Raw genomic sequence first — 16,847 nt, 5'->3', positions numbered from 1 at the left:
CAGGTTTGCATGGAAGGACTGAAAAACCCTAAGACATTACATTTTTCTTTTTTATGGGTCCTTAATGACTGGCTACACAACACATTGTCCAGTTTGATGTACTCCAGTCTCTGTGTTGGTATTTTCTAGTATTTTATCCAATTGTTGAGGTTCGCACTCAAACACAGGCACACATTTTAGCTGTGCTTGCCCCAGGACAACAGAAAACTCTTCTATTTCCTATTCCCCTTCCTGCCCACCCAAGGACTGTCCAAGAACTGCCTCAGCCCCTTCAGCTACAGCACTGGATTGGCCCCATTGCATTCAAGTGACTCCTCAAGACTCCGGGACACTCTCTTAAAATCCCTACTTTGCAAGATACAGCCCCAGAGACTGTAAACGTTGCCCATTTGCTTAATTTGCGATGAAATACTTAACATCTGGCTCCTCTGGAACGAAAAGAACTTGCTTACACTTCGCTTATCAAATGGTAACTCAGTAACTCTTTGTCACTACCTTGTCCTCTTCATTATTTTACAATCCTCAATTAACTTCACTCCAAAAATATTTGACAAGGAAACTAGACTCTGAGTAAACTATTTTTGGAGAAATGGAAAGTTGAAGAGTTTGCAATGTAAATTTTCCAAACCTGCAACACTCACTATGAAAGCAGAGTTCCAGCCACTCTGCCTATATCATAAAATACAGGAGCACAGGGGATTTCTCAGACCAACCAGCAAAGCCTCATTCATACAATCTTGGAGTTATTTGGGCTGGAAAAGACCTTTGAGATCATAATGTCCAACCAATAAACCCAGCACTCACCGCTGAACTATGTCCCCAAGTGCCACATCCACACATTTACTCAACACTTCCAGGGATGGTGATTCCACCACAGCCCTGGGCAGCTTGCTCCAATGCCTGACCACCCCTTCAGCAAAAGAATTTTTCCAACGTTCAACCTCCCCTGGTGTACTTTGAGGCCATTTCCTTTTGTCCTTGTTACCTGGGAGAAGAGCCCAACCTCCACCTGGCCACAAACTCCTCTAAGTGAATTTTAGAGAGGGGTAAGGTCCCCCTTTATTGCCTTTACATTGGTGTTACAAAGGCAGCCTCAGTTAAAATGGTGACAGGCAGAACTTCCCAGTATCTAGGGCTTTTCTCGGGATTTATGTCAGTAAGTACTAAAGCCAAACAGTTGCTGCTGACTTCAGGCAGCTGAATGGTGCCACATCACTTTAACATAAAATATTACTTTTTTTGGAAAAAGACATTAGTAGAAAATTTTAACCCATAATTTCTTGAAAATAAACTTTATGAAGCTGGGAATGAATTCTTTCCATGAAAAAATAAGAAATATAAGGGTTTGCTTCAGCAACCTAAAAGGAAATTGTTCTTTGATGAATTGGGAAGTATGCAATAAATTAGGGGAAGCAAATAATACTCTGCATTGTAACCTTTGCTTGCAGACATGGCTGTAGGTGTTCCTTACCCTAAAGTACAACCGATAAAGGTTCCAGGCCAAATAACTCAGGACTAGTTAGATTTTCATGTCCCTCTGAGAGCTCTCATGTCAAGCTGCCAGCTCAGGCTAAATGTGGATAAACTGGAATTCCTCATCTCCCACCTAGTCCAAATCCTCCATTTCTGTCCATCAACAACCCTGTGTACCCCATCATCATCAAGGTGTGTAACATGGGTTTTACCTCTGAGATTGGATACTCTGCTCACTCCGGGACTGCAGCTGCATTTCGTATTTTTCTTTCCTGATAACAATCCTAGTGGCACGTAACAGCCCTCCTTACCCTCCATCCAGATTCCAACCTGCAGAAGTCTCAGAAACACTGAGGAATCTAGCTTCAAAAAAAAACATTTTCTTGTTTGTACCAAGTCATAAGAATCCTGCCAAGCTCATTTCTCCCACCCATCACTTTGATTTTCCTCTCAGCCACATGCGTCAGAAGCTGCTTTCCATTTCCCCTCATGCCATATCCTGTGCAGCAGCACATCTCCCATCAAATGTCACATTCCAACCTGGATCACCTCACTTGCCATTCTTTGCTGTGCACACACCAAACATTCACGCCAGCACATCTCCTGCAGCATCTTTTGGGTAGGAAAAATCAAACAGCAGATGAACCTCATCACCCACTGTCACTTCATTCTTAAATCTCTTCTGTGCTGTGACTCGTACAGGAAAAAATCTCTTACTGACTGGATAATTTATATACTCAGACCACTTCCTCACCAGCTGAACAACACTATCTCCTTTCAATCTTCTGTTTATCTTATCAAATCTTATAATTTGTCATGTCTCTATATTGCAAAATCTATTGAGCCATCATTAACTTCTGTTCTGCATTCATGTAAGATGAATAATACAGAAGTACAGAGGAATCCTGGATCTTGCCTCATGTTCTTACACTGAAAAGCATTACTAATGAGATTGTTTCCCCCCCTTTGTAAAGATAAATGATAGTTTACTTCTGTTATGGAAGTTGAGACTCCAGAAAAAAAATCTCATTTTAAAGAAAAAGTATCATGCACCTTTAAAAAACTACAATAAAACCCAGTATTTTTTTATGTATTTCAGGTTTAGCATTCAAAGTGTCTCGTTACTTCTAAAGATTTAGGACTGGATATAAAATTGTCTCAAAATTAGTCTTGCTTGATCACATGAAAGGCTTTCAACATATTCTAAAGAGCTGTAATTAGTAGCTCTTTATCTATTTGTTGAGCTATTTAATTTCTCTCTTTTGTACCTATTTAACTATTTTTATCACCTAAATATGACTGTAATAAATTATGGACAAAGATGGGCCTCATCTACCCCATGGGATATAAAATCCCAAGCTTCCTATCATGGCAACAAGCATATACCTTCCTTCTGTACCATCTGCTCCTTTTTTTTAAAAAAAAAAACCCTCCATGCACAATGGTGAGATTGTTTCAACTTTCTTGTTAACAGATGCAGAAACAGCTGAATGCTTTTTCTCAGAAGCACTTAATCCACACCCCAAACCTTCACTATATCTTCTGAGGATAATTTAGGCATCATATCTAAACACCAATTAGAACTAGAGTTTTCTTGATGGTAAATGTTAATAACCTGTCCTTCTTGCAAGGAAAAAAAAATACCCAAACCCCAAACCCTTCACCACTGACAAAATTACCTCATGAAATTACTGTTTCTCACTTCCAGGCCGTTTGCATTGCAATAATTCTGCACGGAGACTGCTTGCTTCCAGCAGTTTTAGCACCTTCTGCAGTAAAACTAACACATGTGGATCTCTGGAGAGTCTTATTTTTTTCCTGTTGTCCCAATTCTTTGCCATCAAAAATGACAATTCTGTCAGCACATCAACACATTTTAAGACTGCCCTGTGCCAGTACACAGCCTGGAATATTGCATTAGTACAATTCTTCCAGGATGGATACCAACCTTTTCCCCACCAGCCACTGTTAGGACCCTATGCAAATATTTATTATGTGATTTTTCTTCTTGTTTTTATTGGGTTTTTCCCCTTATTATTTCTTACTGTTACTTATTCTTATTTTTCTCCTAGCATTATTGGAATTTAAATTATGTGAAATTGAGGCATATAATTCTTAGGCAGCTCCTGGCTGTGGAATTCATTCCAAATTAGTAAAACAGAACTGGATATGTTTTAATCACTCAGGTACACTCCAGATTCCATGGTCATTCTGCAATTGAGGGCTGAAGGAAACCACTTATTTCATAAATTTTCGCAGGGCTTTGCAGAAAAGCTCAGGGTCTTTATGAAAGCCCAATATCTTATACTGGCATCCATGTGCATATGAAGTATCATAAATACCGCCAGAGACAGAAAAGTGTCTTACCAAGGCAAAATCTCAAATCCCTTTTCCTAAGACTGTCATGGAGGAAAGGGTGTAACTTCTACCAATAAGCAGCTAAAGAATTTAATTGCTGCGAAGGGAACTTAATTATCCAGGGGGATATAACTGGGAGGAAGAGGTTTGGTTTAAAAGCAAGAAAACCATCTTGATTGTGCAATTTTGTCACTGTAGAACAGCAGATATAAGAGATGTACCAGAAAGCCCTGGTTGAAGCTTAATCCTAAACTGGAAACCACAGTCACAAATATAAGTACAGCAGCACACAGCACTAAAAAAATGACTGGTACTTGTTTAACTGTTTTCATTTTCTGATGTCTGATATCCCTTTCTAGAATTTTCCTTCATTTTGTGATTTTTTTTTTCTTAGCTCTACTAACTCCAAAATAGTGACAAGTGCTGTATCTTATTTAAGTTTAAAGTCTTTACCAGAACTTTCCAGTAAGCAAATACTACAAGGTGAGAAAAAGAATCTGATCTTAATTTCATCCCTTTAATATCCTATAAGTAACTCCTTTTCTCCTATGTGCAATAATTGTAAAAAAAACCAAAAAACAAAAAACCAACAAACCCAAACTGAAATAATAGATGAATCAAAACTTACTTTACTATTAATACCAGAAGCCTCAATTTAGCCCATGCTTTTGTCAGACTGTAGGTATAGCTTAAAATCAAGCAGATGACTGCTTTGCTGAATTGAGGTTTATGCAACCTTGAAGCTAAAGTCAGAAAGCTGGAATAATACAAAACCTCAGGGAAGAAACACAAAAACCCCAAAATAAAACTAATAAAATGTGTTTGGTTGCCTCAAGGCTGGTGTTTTCACTTGATTTTCCTAGAGAAATATTTTCAAGCAGTACCAAGTGTGCAGCCAGGCTCCCTGAAATGGGTCTGGTTTGGAGAAAAGTAAAACTTTTGTGCTAAAGAGATTTTCTAGCAACCAAATCAGTGTTGTCTTTTGATGCCTGGAGATGTACCAGAAAGATGAGGGGAGAACGAGCACCTTTGCCTCAGGGCACACAGAAGACAGGGGACAAAAATGAGAGGCAATCAAACATCATTTGTACTGCTGCACATTCAGTAACTTTTTTTGTTGTTAGTGGTATCAAAGATTTAAATGAGAAGTGACACCTCACTGAGTGGGGACATGATAAATGAAGTGAAACAAAGCACAAAATCCCAGCTTTTATTCAGAAATCTTTTGTCTTTTCTTGTGCCAAGCTGAACAAGTACTTGAGTTTGAGTACTATTGTAGGACTTGAGGAACAAGAGCAGGCAACTAAAATGAAAAATAACAGATGATAAGAGTTATAAAAAAATATCTTCACTTGGTTTTGGTGCTCCCATATTATTATCTACCCCTTTCCAGATTTACTCTGCTATTCTAGACGTTCTACATTCTTTATCTGCAAAGTGACAAGTCAGTGATGCCAGAGATGTCCATGGGTAAGAGCTTCTATCATGGAATCTCAGAATCCCAGAATGGCTTGGGTTAGAAGGGACCTTTGAGACCATCTGGTTCCATCTCCACAGGCAGGATTAGCAGCCACCAGACCAGTTTGCTCCAAGCCCCATCCAGCCTGTCCTTCTACCCAAGCTCAATACAACAGGACACATCTGTCAAACATCAGTTGTACGAGCAGCACCTAAAATGAAGATCTTGCTCACAAGAAATTACATTTCATGCAATTTTTCTCCAACTGTAGGTTAATTCCAAGTCAAACAGCCTTATTACATGATCCTAAAGTTCTCATAATGTTACATCCAGACAGCTCACATCCTGTGCTACAGAGCTGGGCAGCCCTGCTGCTGAATCACAGCTGCTGCATCTCAGTCTGAGCTGGCTCAGAGCAGCACTGAGAGTGAACTGACAACTATGAGCAGCTCCAGCTCACAAAGCACTTTCAAATCTTTCAAGGAGAAAAATATGAATGAATGCTCACATTTGAGGGAAATCTGAAAGAAAGGTATAAGATACAACTGCAACTGATCTTGCATTATATAATGGTATAAGTACATGATATTGTCCATTACCTAACAAAATCACAAAAACACGAATCCTACAGGGAGCTGCACTGTAATTCTGTGCAAAGACAAGTAAAAAAATACACTTCCCTTTTAAGATTCTTCCATTTTGTTCTTAGGATTCTTCAACAACCAAGTTTCTATTTAGTAACTTTTAACTAATTAGTAACTTTCTTTTAGTAACCAGAATATACCTGCTGCATGGATGCAATGCCTCTGTCTTTACAAAAATTAATGCAAATTATGGAAGAAGGACATATTTACTTTTGTAAATAAATATCTTGGAGCACTAAATTACGTAACCTTTTTGTCCCAGTCTCTGCTCTAGAATTATAGTTCTCACCTTACTCTTGAAACTCATATTTATGTATTACATGTTAGATTGCCTTGAGCAAAGTACCAGAAGTCGGATTCTCATCCATACTAAGGTTTTTTAAGCCTCTCAGGAGGCACATAAGAACATACACTTTTGGAAAGTAACATATTCTAACCCTCAGATTCTTTTACATCAGTACAACTGTGCTTGAAATGCTAGTATGTATTTGAATCTGGCCATACAGTTAGAAAAAAAAATATATAAGGCTTATGAAACTAAGAGTTGCTTTGGTTTGTATGAGAGATTCAGGTGATTGCAAACCTTATAGTTCACTTATCTTCTCACTAACAGAGCTAGCAAATTTGTTTGACTAATCAGATTTTTTTAAGGATTAGATACGAAAAAATGATAAAATTTTGCAGTGTGAGCTCCTATGTTGAGCAAAACAGGTTTTGTTCAGCACTTCCAGCACAGCAGGTTTGAACAGGCAGTGACACAACGGAGCACAATCCTCCATGTGGGTGTACAAACTGCAGTAGCAGAGTCACTCCATGCCAGTGTCTCCTGCCTCAACAGAACCACATCTATGCTGCCTGAAAGCCTCATGTGCTGCTTGCAACAATTCATGCACTGTGTTGTGTAGTAGGACGCTGATGTATGTGCTATCCAAGAATTTTAAATATCCCCACAGGATATCAAATACTATCCAGACCGTTTGTAAATACTTTCCTAGTGCTCTGCAGAAAGGGAGTCAGTTCTTTTCAAATCTACTTCAATGACATTTTTGTCTTATCTAAAAATCTATTTTCCTGTTCAATAAAATCATCTGGGCAACTTACTGCTTCATCAGTCCTGTGAGCTTGTGCCCTCATTAATAAATTCTGTTGAAGCGTTAAGATTAGCCTCAGTAGGGACAGCTGGGAAACTGCAATATAAAGTCAAGCAGCACATTTAATGACCAATGAACTTCTGGAAACTTACTCTAAAATGATACATCATTGTGTCAGACACTCTTAAGCATTATGCAGCTTGGTCTCCCTCTTTAGAAACATGAAACCCCCTGAAACTGCTACCACAAATTGGGAACCTTTTAAATTATTGCCAAGCCACCTGCTTTTCTCCAAGAAACTTCATAAAACTCTCCAAATTAGTAATGTCATTAAGTAAAGCTTATAGAACTGTTGTTATTCTGAAGGAGTATTAGCTGTTTAGCTTAAGGAAACCAACAGGGATTTTTATAATGGAAAGAACTGTCATATATATTATATAATCTATTCCAAATGAAATGCTTTAATATATTCTTGAATATGCTATTCTTTAACATTTTAATCTTTCTGGGAGAAAACCTTATTAAACATATTATCAGGATTAAATTTATCTAATGAAGAAGTTCAGTTCAGGAGAGGAGATGTGAAAGATTCACAATCAGTTTATGGGTCTTCAGATGGTATTAAGAGCCATATAAATCAAATGTCCCATTTTACATTTCTGAACAGCACTGGAAGAAATAGTGCTGGAATCAAAGAGGGAGCCCCATTTCCCCTGTTCCTTCTCTTTTTTGAATGGCCCTACAGAGAGCAGGCAAGCATGGATTATAGGAATGCCTTCTTTTGAGGAGTCAGCCAAAACTGTGCCATCTCATCTTGGAGCAATTTATCCAATAAGATGATTTAGAGGACAGTTCAGTGGCACCATTTTTGGAGGCAAAAGCAGAAGGGAAGGAATATAAATCAAAGGTGACTGGCAGGTAAAGGATATATGCAGCAATCAGCCAAACCATGTGCACACTGGCACAAATTCAACAAGATCATTTATAAAAATTTTAAGTCAGGAGTACACAAAAGGGGGTCTGGTGCTAACTAAATCCACAGATAGATTACACGCCACTGAAATAAACACTTCCAGATGCTGGCATACAAAAACCTTTTACAGAAAGAAATGTTTTCTTTCATAAATCTGAAAGGAGGAACCTTGGGATGGGGGTTGGTAGAGAAGGGAACAAGATTTCCAAACTGAGATTTGACTTCCTACTGGTTTTATAGAATAATAACTCATCTTTTTCAAACACAAAGTGTTAACACTGTAGAATTACAAATAACTGCAGACAACAGCTTGAAGTATAGACGAAGACATCATAAATATGTAACTGCTTAATGAAATAAAATGCCTTTTTTTTTGCTTTCAAAATGAGAAGAAAGCATGAAAATGTCAATGTGACTCTTTCTATATCAGAAACTGAATGTGTAACAGAAGGGAAAGTTTTCAAATGCCTTTTGACATAAATACATACATTTCATTCTTGAGAAGTGATTAAGAATGAAATCCTGACTTCTTCAAAATCAGTATCAATTGATTCAGAATATCAATATGGGCAGTCTATATTTACAGGACCCTAAGTATCAGAGATATTTTATTTGGTTTCCATGTAACTAATTTCTTTCGGAAACAGCATTCAAAACTTTTTATCATTCAAGTGCTTTAGAAAAATTCAGCTGTACTGTATCCACACTGTGTCTATTGAAGCAATTATTGAAGATTATATTCCAGAATTTCTTCTCACTACTACTTTGATCTGAAACATGCAAAAAGAAATTTCTTTCAGCTCAGAGGACTAAGCTGCAGACCAAATCCTCCGGGTGACAACTCCAGGTTGTGGAGCCTCCTTCTCTGGAGATACTCAGAAGCCTCATGGACATGAGCCTGTGCCCTGGGCTCTGGGGGACCCTGCTTGAGCAGGGAGCTTGGACCAGAAGACCTCCAGTGGTCCCTTCCAACTGACCCATTCTGTGACTCAGTGAATGTAAAGCTGAATTTTCCTTGAAGCTTAAAGCACCTAAACCATACTTGGTTTCCAAAATGTCCTCTTAGACAAATATCATATTGCCACATTATCCTTTGTATTTTGAAAGATTCCTTCTCTTCTTTCTACTCCCTGAATCTGGTGGTTTAGTCTCTCATAAACTTTGCCAGGTCATCAGCTGCTATTCCACAGATTTAGTTTTTAGGGGAAATTAATAGAGTCAAAACCATCTTTATTATATTGAAAGTATTAAAGATCCATGATGAACCTCAGTGTTTTTCACTGCAGAAATTGATTTAAGCATTTGCATAAAAGCTGAGCTCAATCAGGATCAATAAAAAGCACTTTAAAAACATCAGAAGTAAAAGACCTTGACTAAATGTATAATTTGATTGTGAAACTATGATTACCATGTACATGTACCCTACTGAAGTCCACATGGGATACTTGCATTTATTATTTAAGAGCCCCTAAAAGTATGGGCAGGGCTCTGTAAGGCACAAATAATTCAAGTCTCTGCCAAATCACATTCTCTGCTATTACATGCTCTTCATGCAGGGAATGTCACAAGCAATATTATAAACACAGGTTTGTAAATACTCATTTTTTTTTATGCTGCATAGGCAATTTTATGAGACTGAAATATTTAACCAGAGAAGGTTTAGACTAGCAAGCCTTTTCATTCTGAAATGCCTGGGAGGCTGAAGGAACATTCTCCCCAAAACATAAATACCCAAGGAAATGTTGGTTATACCCCTGTTAATTCAATACACCCCATTTACACACGTACAAGCTGCTGAATAATGGCCACGGTCTGCCATGAGCCTGTGCAGGATTACAATTTACATTTGTGAACTCAGTTTCTCTTAACTAAACATGTGAAGCACTTCATTTCAGAGTTGGCATAAACTAAAGACAAAGAATCTGCTTTGGAAACATTTTCTTGCTCTTTTTGCCTGTGGTCTTCCACTATTGTAGCTGACCACTTTGCTTTCCATTTCAGAGTAAAGGATCTCAGCTGTCCTTTTTGCTAGAGCTGCTCTCTTTGCTACAGCTGTTCTTGTGGTCAAAAGCACTACTTACAGGCTGTTCATGCACCACTTACAGCTGCTCCTATCAAGATTCCAGGTAAGCATTGTGTGTTGTTCACCAAATAAATACTCTTTAAAGAATTATTTTTTTGCTACCCCAACTGTCTGAAATACAATCAAATCAAGTAACTTAAAACAATTTCTCTAGAGACATTATGCTTGTGTTCATGGTAAGAAATATCCACCTAATATTTTTGTGAACACCTTGGCATAATAAATACTATTTTTTGGAAGGCTATTAGGATTATTCCTAAATGATGTCAAGACTGGACATCATTTCACTATGCACTTCCTTAACTTAAATGGGCATAGAAATACACACAGGTCCAGCACATGGAATTGCATTATCCCTTATGATGGAGAGTTCCATACTTCACATTCCCGTCTTGCAAAATTACATGGTGCTATTGCTTAATATTTCTCTGATTTTTGCAAGTCTAGACCATGCTTTAAAGTAGGTAACACTGAGTACCACCCAATATTGTTTATAGAAAATATTTAGATAAAACATATGTCTAAACTACCTTAGACATGATACAATGCAGAAGAATCCAGAGTACACTTGCTCCTTTCCATTGTGGCTTGCACTTGGAGACAAAACCTAAATGCTCTAATTATGTTAGTCATTCTGACATAACTATTAAGGTCAAAATAAATGCAAAGGGATCATTTTCACTGGTTTAATGTTAGTTTTCATTTACCATATGATTATAAAACTTTCAAAGTGTTGTTTCCATCCAAACCAACATTCATCAAATGTTGCTAAAGAATAAATTGTATAGCTTAACTCTTCTTCCAAAACCAGCTCCTTAGGAACACTTATCACCAAATCAGATGGAAGAGAGTGACAATCGTGATGAAATAGCAAAACAGGGAAAGATGTGAAAAATATCACTGTTTGTGCCCTACAAATACATTATTATTATCTTAAAAAAACAGAAGTATATGTACTTTTTTAAAAACAAAACATTCTCCTATATTTTCTTCTTACAGAAATTAAATCTAAATTCTATGTTTGGGGCTGAGCTATTCAGTAGCTTGAAAAAGCATGAAGCTTTTTCACTCCACAACTGTCTTTTTTAAAAAGTGACTTACCATAAGAACTGCTGGCAAGCAATTGGCAGCTCTCTTTCCACATCATCTATCCTTGTGTAGGACAACACAACTGTTAAATTTCATTTTTCGTGTTAGAAACTCATCCCCTGGTGGTTTGGGTTCAGATATGAACTTTCTGAATGCAGCAGCCCCTTGACAACTGCCAGTCTGTTGGTTATTGCACTGATCCATAAAAATATCCCTTCTAGCTGCTTCAAAGAGTTCAGGCAGGGTTTAGATCCTCAGACACTGCAGAGAGCAGCTCAGACTTCTAATATTTTACCAAGGTTTTGCACTGCCTACATGGGCTCTGTCATACAGGTCCTGCTGCTGAGATCTGAGGAAATGGCCATGCCTGATTACATAAAAATCTTCATCACTTCTGTTAATTCATTTCCTCAGGTTTGGTTACACACACACCACCAGATCTGGCCATCATAAACTGTATTTGTGCTGGAAATCTACATTAATGCAGATTGCAGAAGGTATACTCAGTGCTCCATCCACATTTGTGTCAAATTAAGACCCAGAGTTTCTGTTTGCTGCATGGACAATTGTCATTGCCAGGTCTCTCCCCAAAACTCCAATGAGGGCACTCACAGGGGAAAGGACCTAAATGCAGACTCTGCAATACCTCTCAAAATACTTTCCTGAGCCTTCTCATTAAAAGCAGAATCATGTTACAGCTCTACAACATCTGTAGGCATCCAGAAGCTGACCCAAGATTCCCTCTTATTCTTGGCTTGTTCAGAGGGAACAAGATCTGCTCCTCTCATCAACCACGTTGACTGTAGGTAATGTTAACAAATCAAATTGTTCAGTTGCACTGTTTGGGAAGTTCACAGGAGTGGAGGACATAAAAAAAACCCCAACCAAAACCAGGGTATTTTATTATACCTTGTGGTTGAAGAAAAAATTTGAACTTTGGTTAATAATTGACCAAAGCACTTTTAGTGAGGGTCAGGGAGGGAAGATTCACCTTTCTGCAGCTGTTTATGTGAGTGCTTTACTTTTTAAAAATAAAGTTAAATACATTCTCTGCTTTCAGAAGCTATTGCCGTATCCTTAGCTACCACTACTACTTAGCAAACTTCTGCTAAAGACATTTTTCTGTTTTGGACTGGAAATTCTATCCAACACTTTACATGATATTAATCTAACTTTTCTGAATGGCAAAAGAGAAAGGCAAGGTTACAAAAAGACAATTCAATGCAATTGCGCATTGACCATCATTAAAATCAAACTTTCACTGCCATCTATAAAACCACTGATTAGTTTTGGCACTAGGAAAATTATAACTAATAAAATTGTAACTTTTCTCTTCTCTTGTTTCTTGCTTCTGAAATCCCACTATTTCCTTTATACTTATGGCCTTCATATACTTCTGCATTGCTTTTATGTAAATTACTAAATCCAAATTCAGAATAAATTTCCTTTCCTAAAATCTCTCAGAAATTGGACAATTTCTTCCTGATTTTTAGGAGCTGAGGTCCTGTTTGGTGGATTTTGTTTGCTTTTTTCCTATAATTATTTCTTTGACATTTACTATTTTCTAAATGCAGATATTCTGAGGTAAGCAGGATAAATGCCAAACAGAACAGTAGATGAGAAGAAAATTACTCCAATTTATGACACTGGAGATGGACTGCTTTTGCATTTTCATCAGCTGAGAATAAAGAATTTATTTGGCTGCTCTGAACAATGGATTTGCAATTTGCATAGAAAAAATGATGGCAAAACCTCAGAACCCATCAGTGTTTTACCACAAGATCAGTTCTATTACATTTCAGTGAAGGTTCAAAGTTGTCTAAAAAACCCATTCTCTTCTTTCCCCAACCATAAATGTGTCACTTGAGAGTTCAACATCCAATAGGAGCAGTATCTGACACCAAACTAATTTTAGAATATAAAGTGCTCTTCACCATATTGGAATACATATAATTTAAAATAACTGTAAACCTAAACTTTGGAAAAACAGAAAATTCAAGCACTAACAAAAAAGCATAATTTGTAATTGAAAGAAAATAATATTTGAAAGGAAAAAAACCTTTTTTTTTTGTCTTTCCAAAAAGAGACAGAAATTACTAAGTTTTATTTCCCAAGAGAATTATGCCACTTTTATAAAGAAAATTACAGTCACCACAAATTGCTCTCAACAATTCCAAAGCTTCTTCATTTGACCACTTGAAAATCAGAGTTCTTTAAGATTATAAATATAACTTTTTATAACTCTGTTATTACGTACTGTGAATGGGGAAAGGGGGCCAATCTTGTGGCCGTAGCGTCGAATGGCCTCTCTGATGTGGCTGGGCTGGATGGCATCACTTTGAGCCTCCATCCCACAGGCTGCAGTGCTCTGCAACAGAAAAACACATAAATTGTTACTAAATCAAAAACACACAACAGACCTACAGTGCATAAAGTATGAAAATAAACCTTTATAAAATGGACCAATTTTTTTTTTTTCCTGAGGATACACATCATTGGTGCCACACACTACATCAGAGAAAAAAAGCTATTAACAAATTAAAGAGGACTTTTACATGAACTTTGCTTAAGAGACCCAAAGAACACCATGTTAGTCCTTTTAAATCTTTCACCTAGTGCTGCTCTGTGTTGCAATTGCAAAGAGTAGAAAATGTTCAAACTAAAATGAAAGGGTCATATAAGTCATACTGCAATAACCACAGAAACTATTTTTAAAACATTTCAGGCTCTTATTATGATGTCAAAGGGTTGGGGAAAATATTGAACATGCACCTGAAGTGGAAAGCAATCTGACACCAAAATCACCATTGAAGAGTGTCAACTTGAAATTTGAAGCCAAAACACGTGACATAAGGGTGTTAGAAAGATATAAAAATTTTTTAATTACCTCAAACTGGAAAGTTTTAAAATTTCAAGTGACTTTTTTGATTATGGACCCTGATTATGTAAAAATAAGAATTCACTGCTATTTGCAGATTGTACAACAATTTTCCTGGGATTTAAGAAGAAAAAGTTACTCTTTTCTCCTTGCTAGCCAACTTGAAATATTGATTTAGGCTCCACCTAGACACAACTGCTTGCCAGAATCCAGCTGACTTATCTAATGATGGCTGCCTGGCAATAAAGGAATGAAAATTGTATTAGTGAGTACACTGAGAATGACAAAAACTTTAATTATACACTGAAGTTTAATGTACACACATCCATGGCCCCCTCATACATTCACATCATATCCTAATGCTCTCAAACTTGGGATGTTTTTTACAAAATGTTTTATTTTCAAGAGCACTGAGTCCACTGGAGCCTGTGAGTACACATAGAATTATTCCTTATATGACGGCAGATTCTTCTCCTGCTGATTGACATCCATAAAGGGAATATGAAACACAAATATTTTCTGCTGGACTGGGCCTTCATGGTATTTTTCACCAAGTTAACTTGTTTGCCACATTTACATCCAGTAGATACCTAACCAAATTGAGTAAGTCATGAGAACATTTAATTAAAACTGTGCACTTTTTGGAATATGATTATTTTCAAAGGAATTTAGTCAAACACTAAGAACTTAAACTCTCAGCATCAATAAAATATAATGCATCAAAAACTACACCTCCAGCTAAATTTCTGTTCTTAGGAATTATAATGAAAATCAGCCACAGGAACAAAACATAATAAAATATAACATAAAAAAGGAAAAGGAAAAAGAAGAAGTCTTTCCAGGATTCACTAAAAGCTTTCTAACCACTGTATAATAAGGCCAGGAGGAAGCTGAACACTTCAGAACTATCCACAGCACTGATGACAGAAGGAGAAAATACATTTTTTCTACCTTATCACTGTAGAAATCACCAGTTTTACCCTGAAAAGTGAGTATTTTTTAATAATAAAACACTTGATAAAATCCCAAGTCATTTCACTGCTTTTCAGCAAAATGAGCACTGCCATCACATTTCTTCAAAACAGCCCCAGGTGACCAGCACAAGTTTTCCTATCCAGTTTTTTTAATCATATTGATTTCTCTTGGGGGTTTTAGGTACATATATCCCTCTCAGAATACCAAGACTCTGCAACAGCAGACAAGAATTGTAACACATATTGCATACTCTGAATATGAAACACCCCTGAATATTTAGCTTGAATGCAAGCAACTGGGACAAAAAAGAAGCAAGTCAGGCAAAGTTGTTAAAAGCAGGGGTGGCAGTCACCTCAGGCTGCTGGGATCAGGAAGATCACAAGCACCTCTTTGCCTATTTTGCTTGTATTTTATTAAAACCTGTGTTTGCTGCCCCTGTCAGAGAAGGGGATGATCATTTGGGGTGGTGACAATTGCTGTGCCTGTAGAGGAGCAGGTTATCTTAGAAGCACCAATTGTCACCTTAACAAAATTCAGTTTGCAGACATTATTTGGAAAATTTAGCATAATTCTGATAGAAAAAAAAACCACCAAAGCACACATTTGGCCCTGCAATAACAATGGCCATTAATGTGATACAGGTATAAATTAATGTTTAAGACAAGGCACATTATCTGCTGTGAGGATGGTGAGGCTCTGGCAGAGGCTGCCCAGAGAAGCTGTGGATATCCATCCCTGGAAGTGTCCAAGGCCAGGTTGGATGGGGCTTGGAGCAACCTGGGATAGTGAAAGGTGTCCCTGCCAACGGTAGGGGGTGGGAACTGGATGATCTTTAAGGCATCTTCCAACCCATACATTCTGTGATTCTGTGATGATTTCCTGAGAATGTTTTGGGGTTTTTTTATTTTTTATTTTTTTCCCCCAGGATTGTGCACCAAATACCTTTTTTCTTTTCCTTTGTTTGGATTTGGTGGAGTCCTGTCCAATTCCACCGTTCCCCAAGGCTCCTGAGGGGGTTTTGCCAAGGTGTTGCTGCCCTGTTGATGCTGGTGGGGTGGGTGTAGGGGGTGGTGTGTTCTCAGGGGAGTCAAGACTGGTCTTCACACTTGTAGACTGCCCTAAGAGATGTGGCTGTAAAAGCAAGATGTCAAACAGCCACAATAGAAGCAAATCACAAATAAACCCCACGCCACCTGTTTCCTTCTTAGATTCCCTGTTGGAAGAGATGCAACACAGAATTTGGTTTTTTTTCATTCTAGAAGTTACTATATCTGTATAATATCAATAAGTGCAACACAGTACTTAGTGCACTTGCCAATTTTGAAAACTTTAATCTCCAAATCTGCAACAGAGCCTTAAACACAGGGAGATGAAATTTTCATCCAAGAAAAAAGGATTTTTATTTGATTATAAAGGCACTACTAAGAATTTAACATTTAAAATTATAATTTAATATCTTTCCATCTAAATCCATAACTTGAAAGTTCATAAATTCCATAACAGGAGTCTGTATCAATACCACATTCAATAATGACAACTATGGAAGAAAATACATTTACAAGCAAAACATAAAATGCATTAATATGTGAAAAAGCAAGTTTTACCTCTGTAGAGTTGTGGTACTGTATGAAGGTGGCAGATATGGCATGACTGAATGGGTCACCAGCTTTGGGAGTCATGTCCTGTTTAACCAAAAGGGCCAAGTCCACCAGCTGGAGGGGCAAAACAGGTGGGGTTACTGACATGGTACTAAAATGCCATTGTAACAATGGGAGAGTGAAGGCTGTGGGTTGAAGCAGAATATTCTCAGTGTTTCTCAGCTGA

The 16,847-nt window shown here is 37.5% G+C and overlaps 1 protein-coding gene across 2 annotated transcripts in view; it reads right to left on the bottom strand.

Moving 5' to 3' along the window:
• The window catches only part of SUPT3H (SPT3 homolog, SAGA and STAGA complex component), a 254,945-nt gene that overhangs the window by 35,386 nt on the left and 202,712 nt on the right, over positions 1–16,847 (bottom strand). For both annotated transcript variants that reach the window (XM_071447257.1, XM_071447268.1), the window contains exons 9-11: positions 16,628–16,735; positions 15,966–16,154; positions 13,428–13,538 (exon numbers count right to left, since the gene is read on the bottom strand). In XM_071447257.1, coding sequence (XP_071303358.1) covers positions 13,428–13,538; positions 15,966–16,154; positions 16,628–16,735 — 408 coding nt within the window. The remainder of the gene's footprint in view (positions 1–13,427; positions 13,539–15,965; positions 16,155–16,627; positions 16,736–16,847) is intronic.

This window comes from Agelaius tricolor, unplaced genomic scaffold (genome assembly GCF_023055355.1).
Source record: "Agelaius tricolor isolate 1412-34295 unplaced genomic scaffold, bAgeTri1.0.p SCAF_1, whole genome shotgun sequence".
NCBI lineage: Eukaryota > Metazoa > Chordata > Aves > Passeriformes > Icteridae > Agelaius > Agelaius tricolor.
Note: the sequence above shows the minus strand (reverse complement) of the source record. Positions and strands in the feature narration are given on the sequence as shown.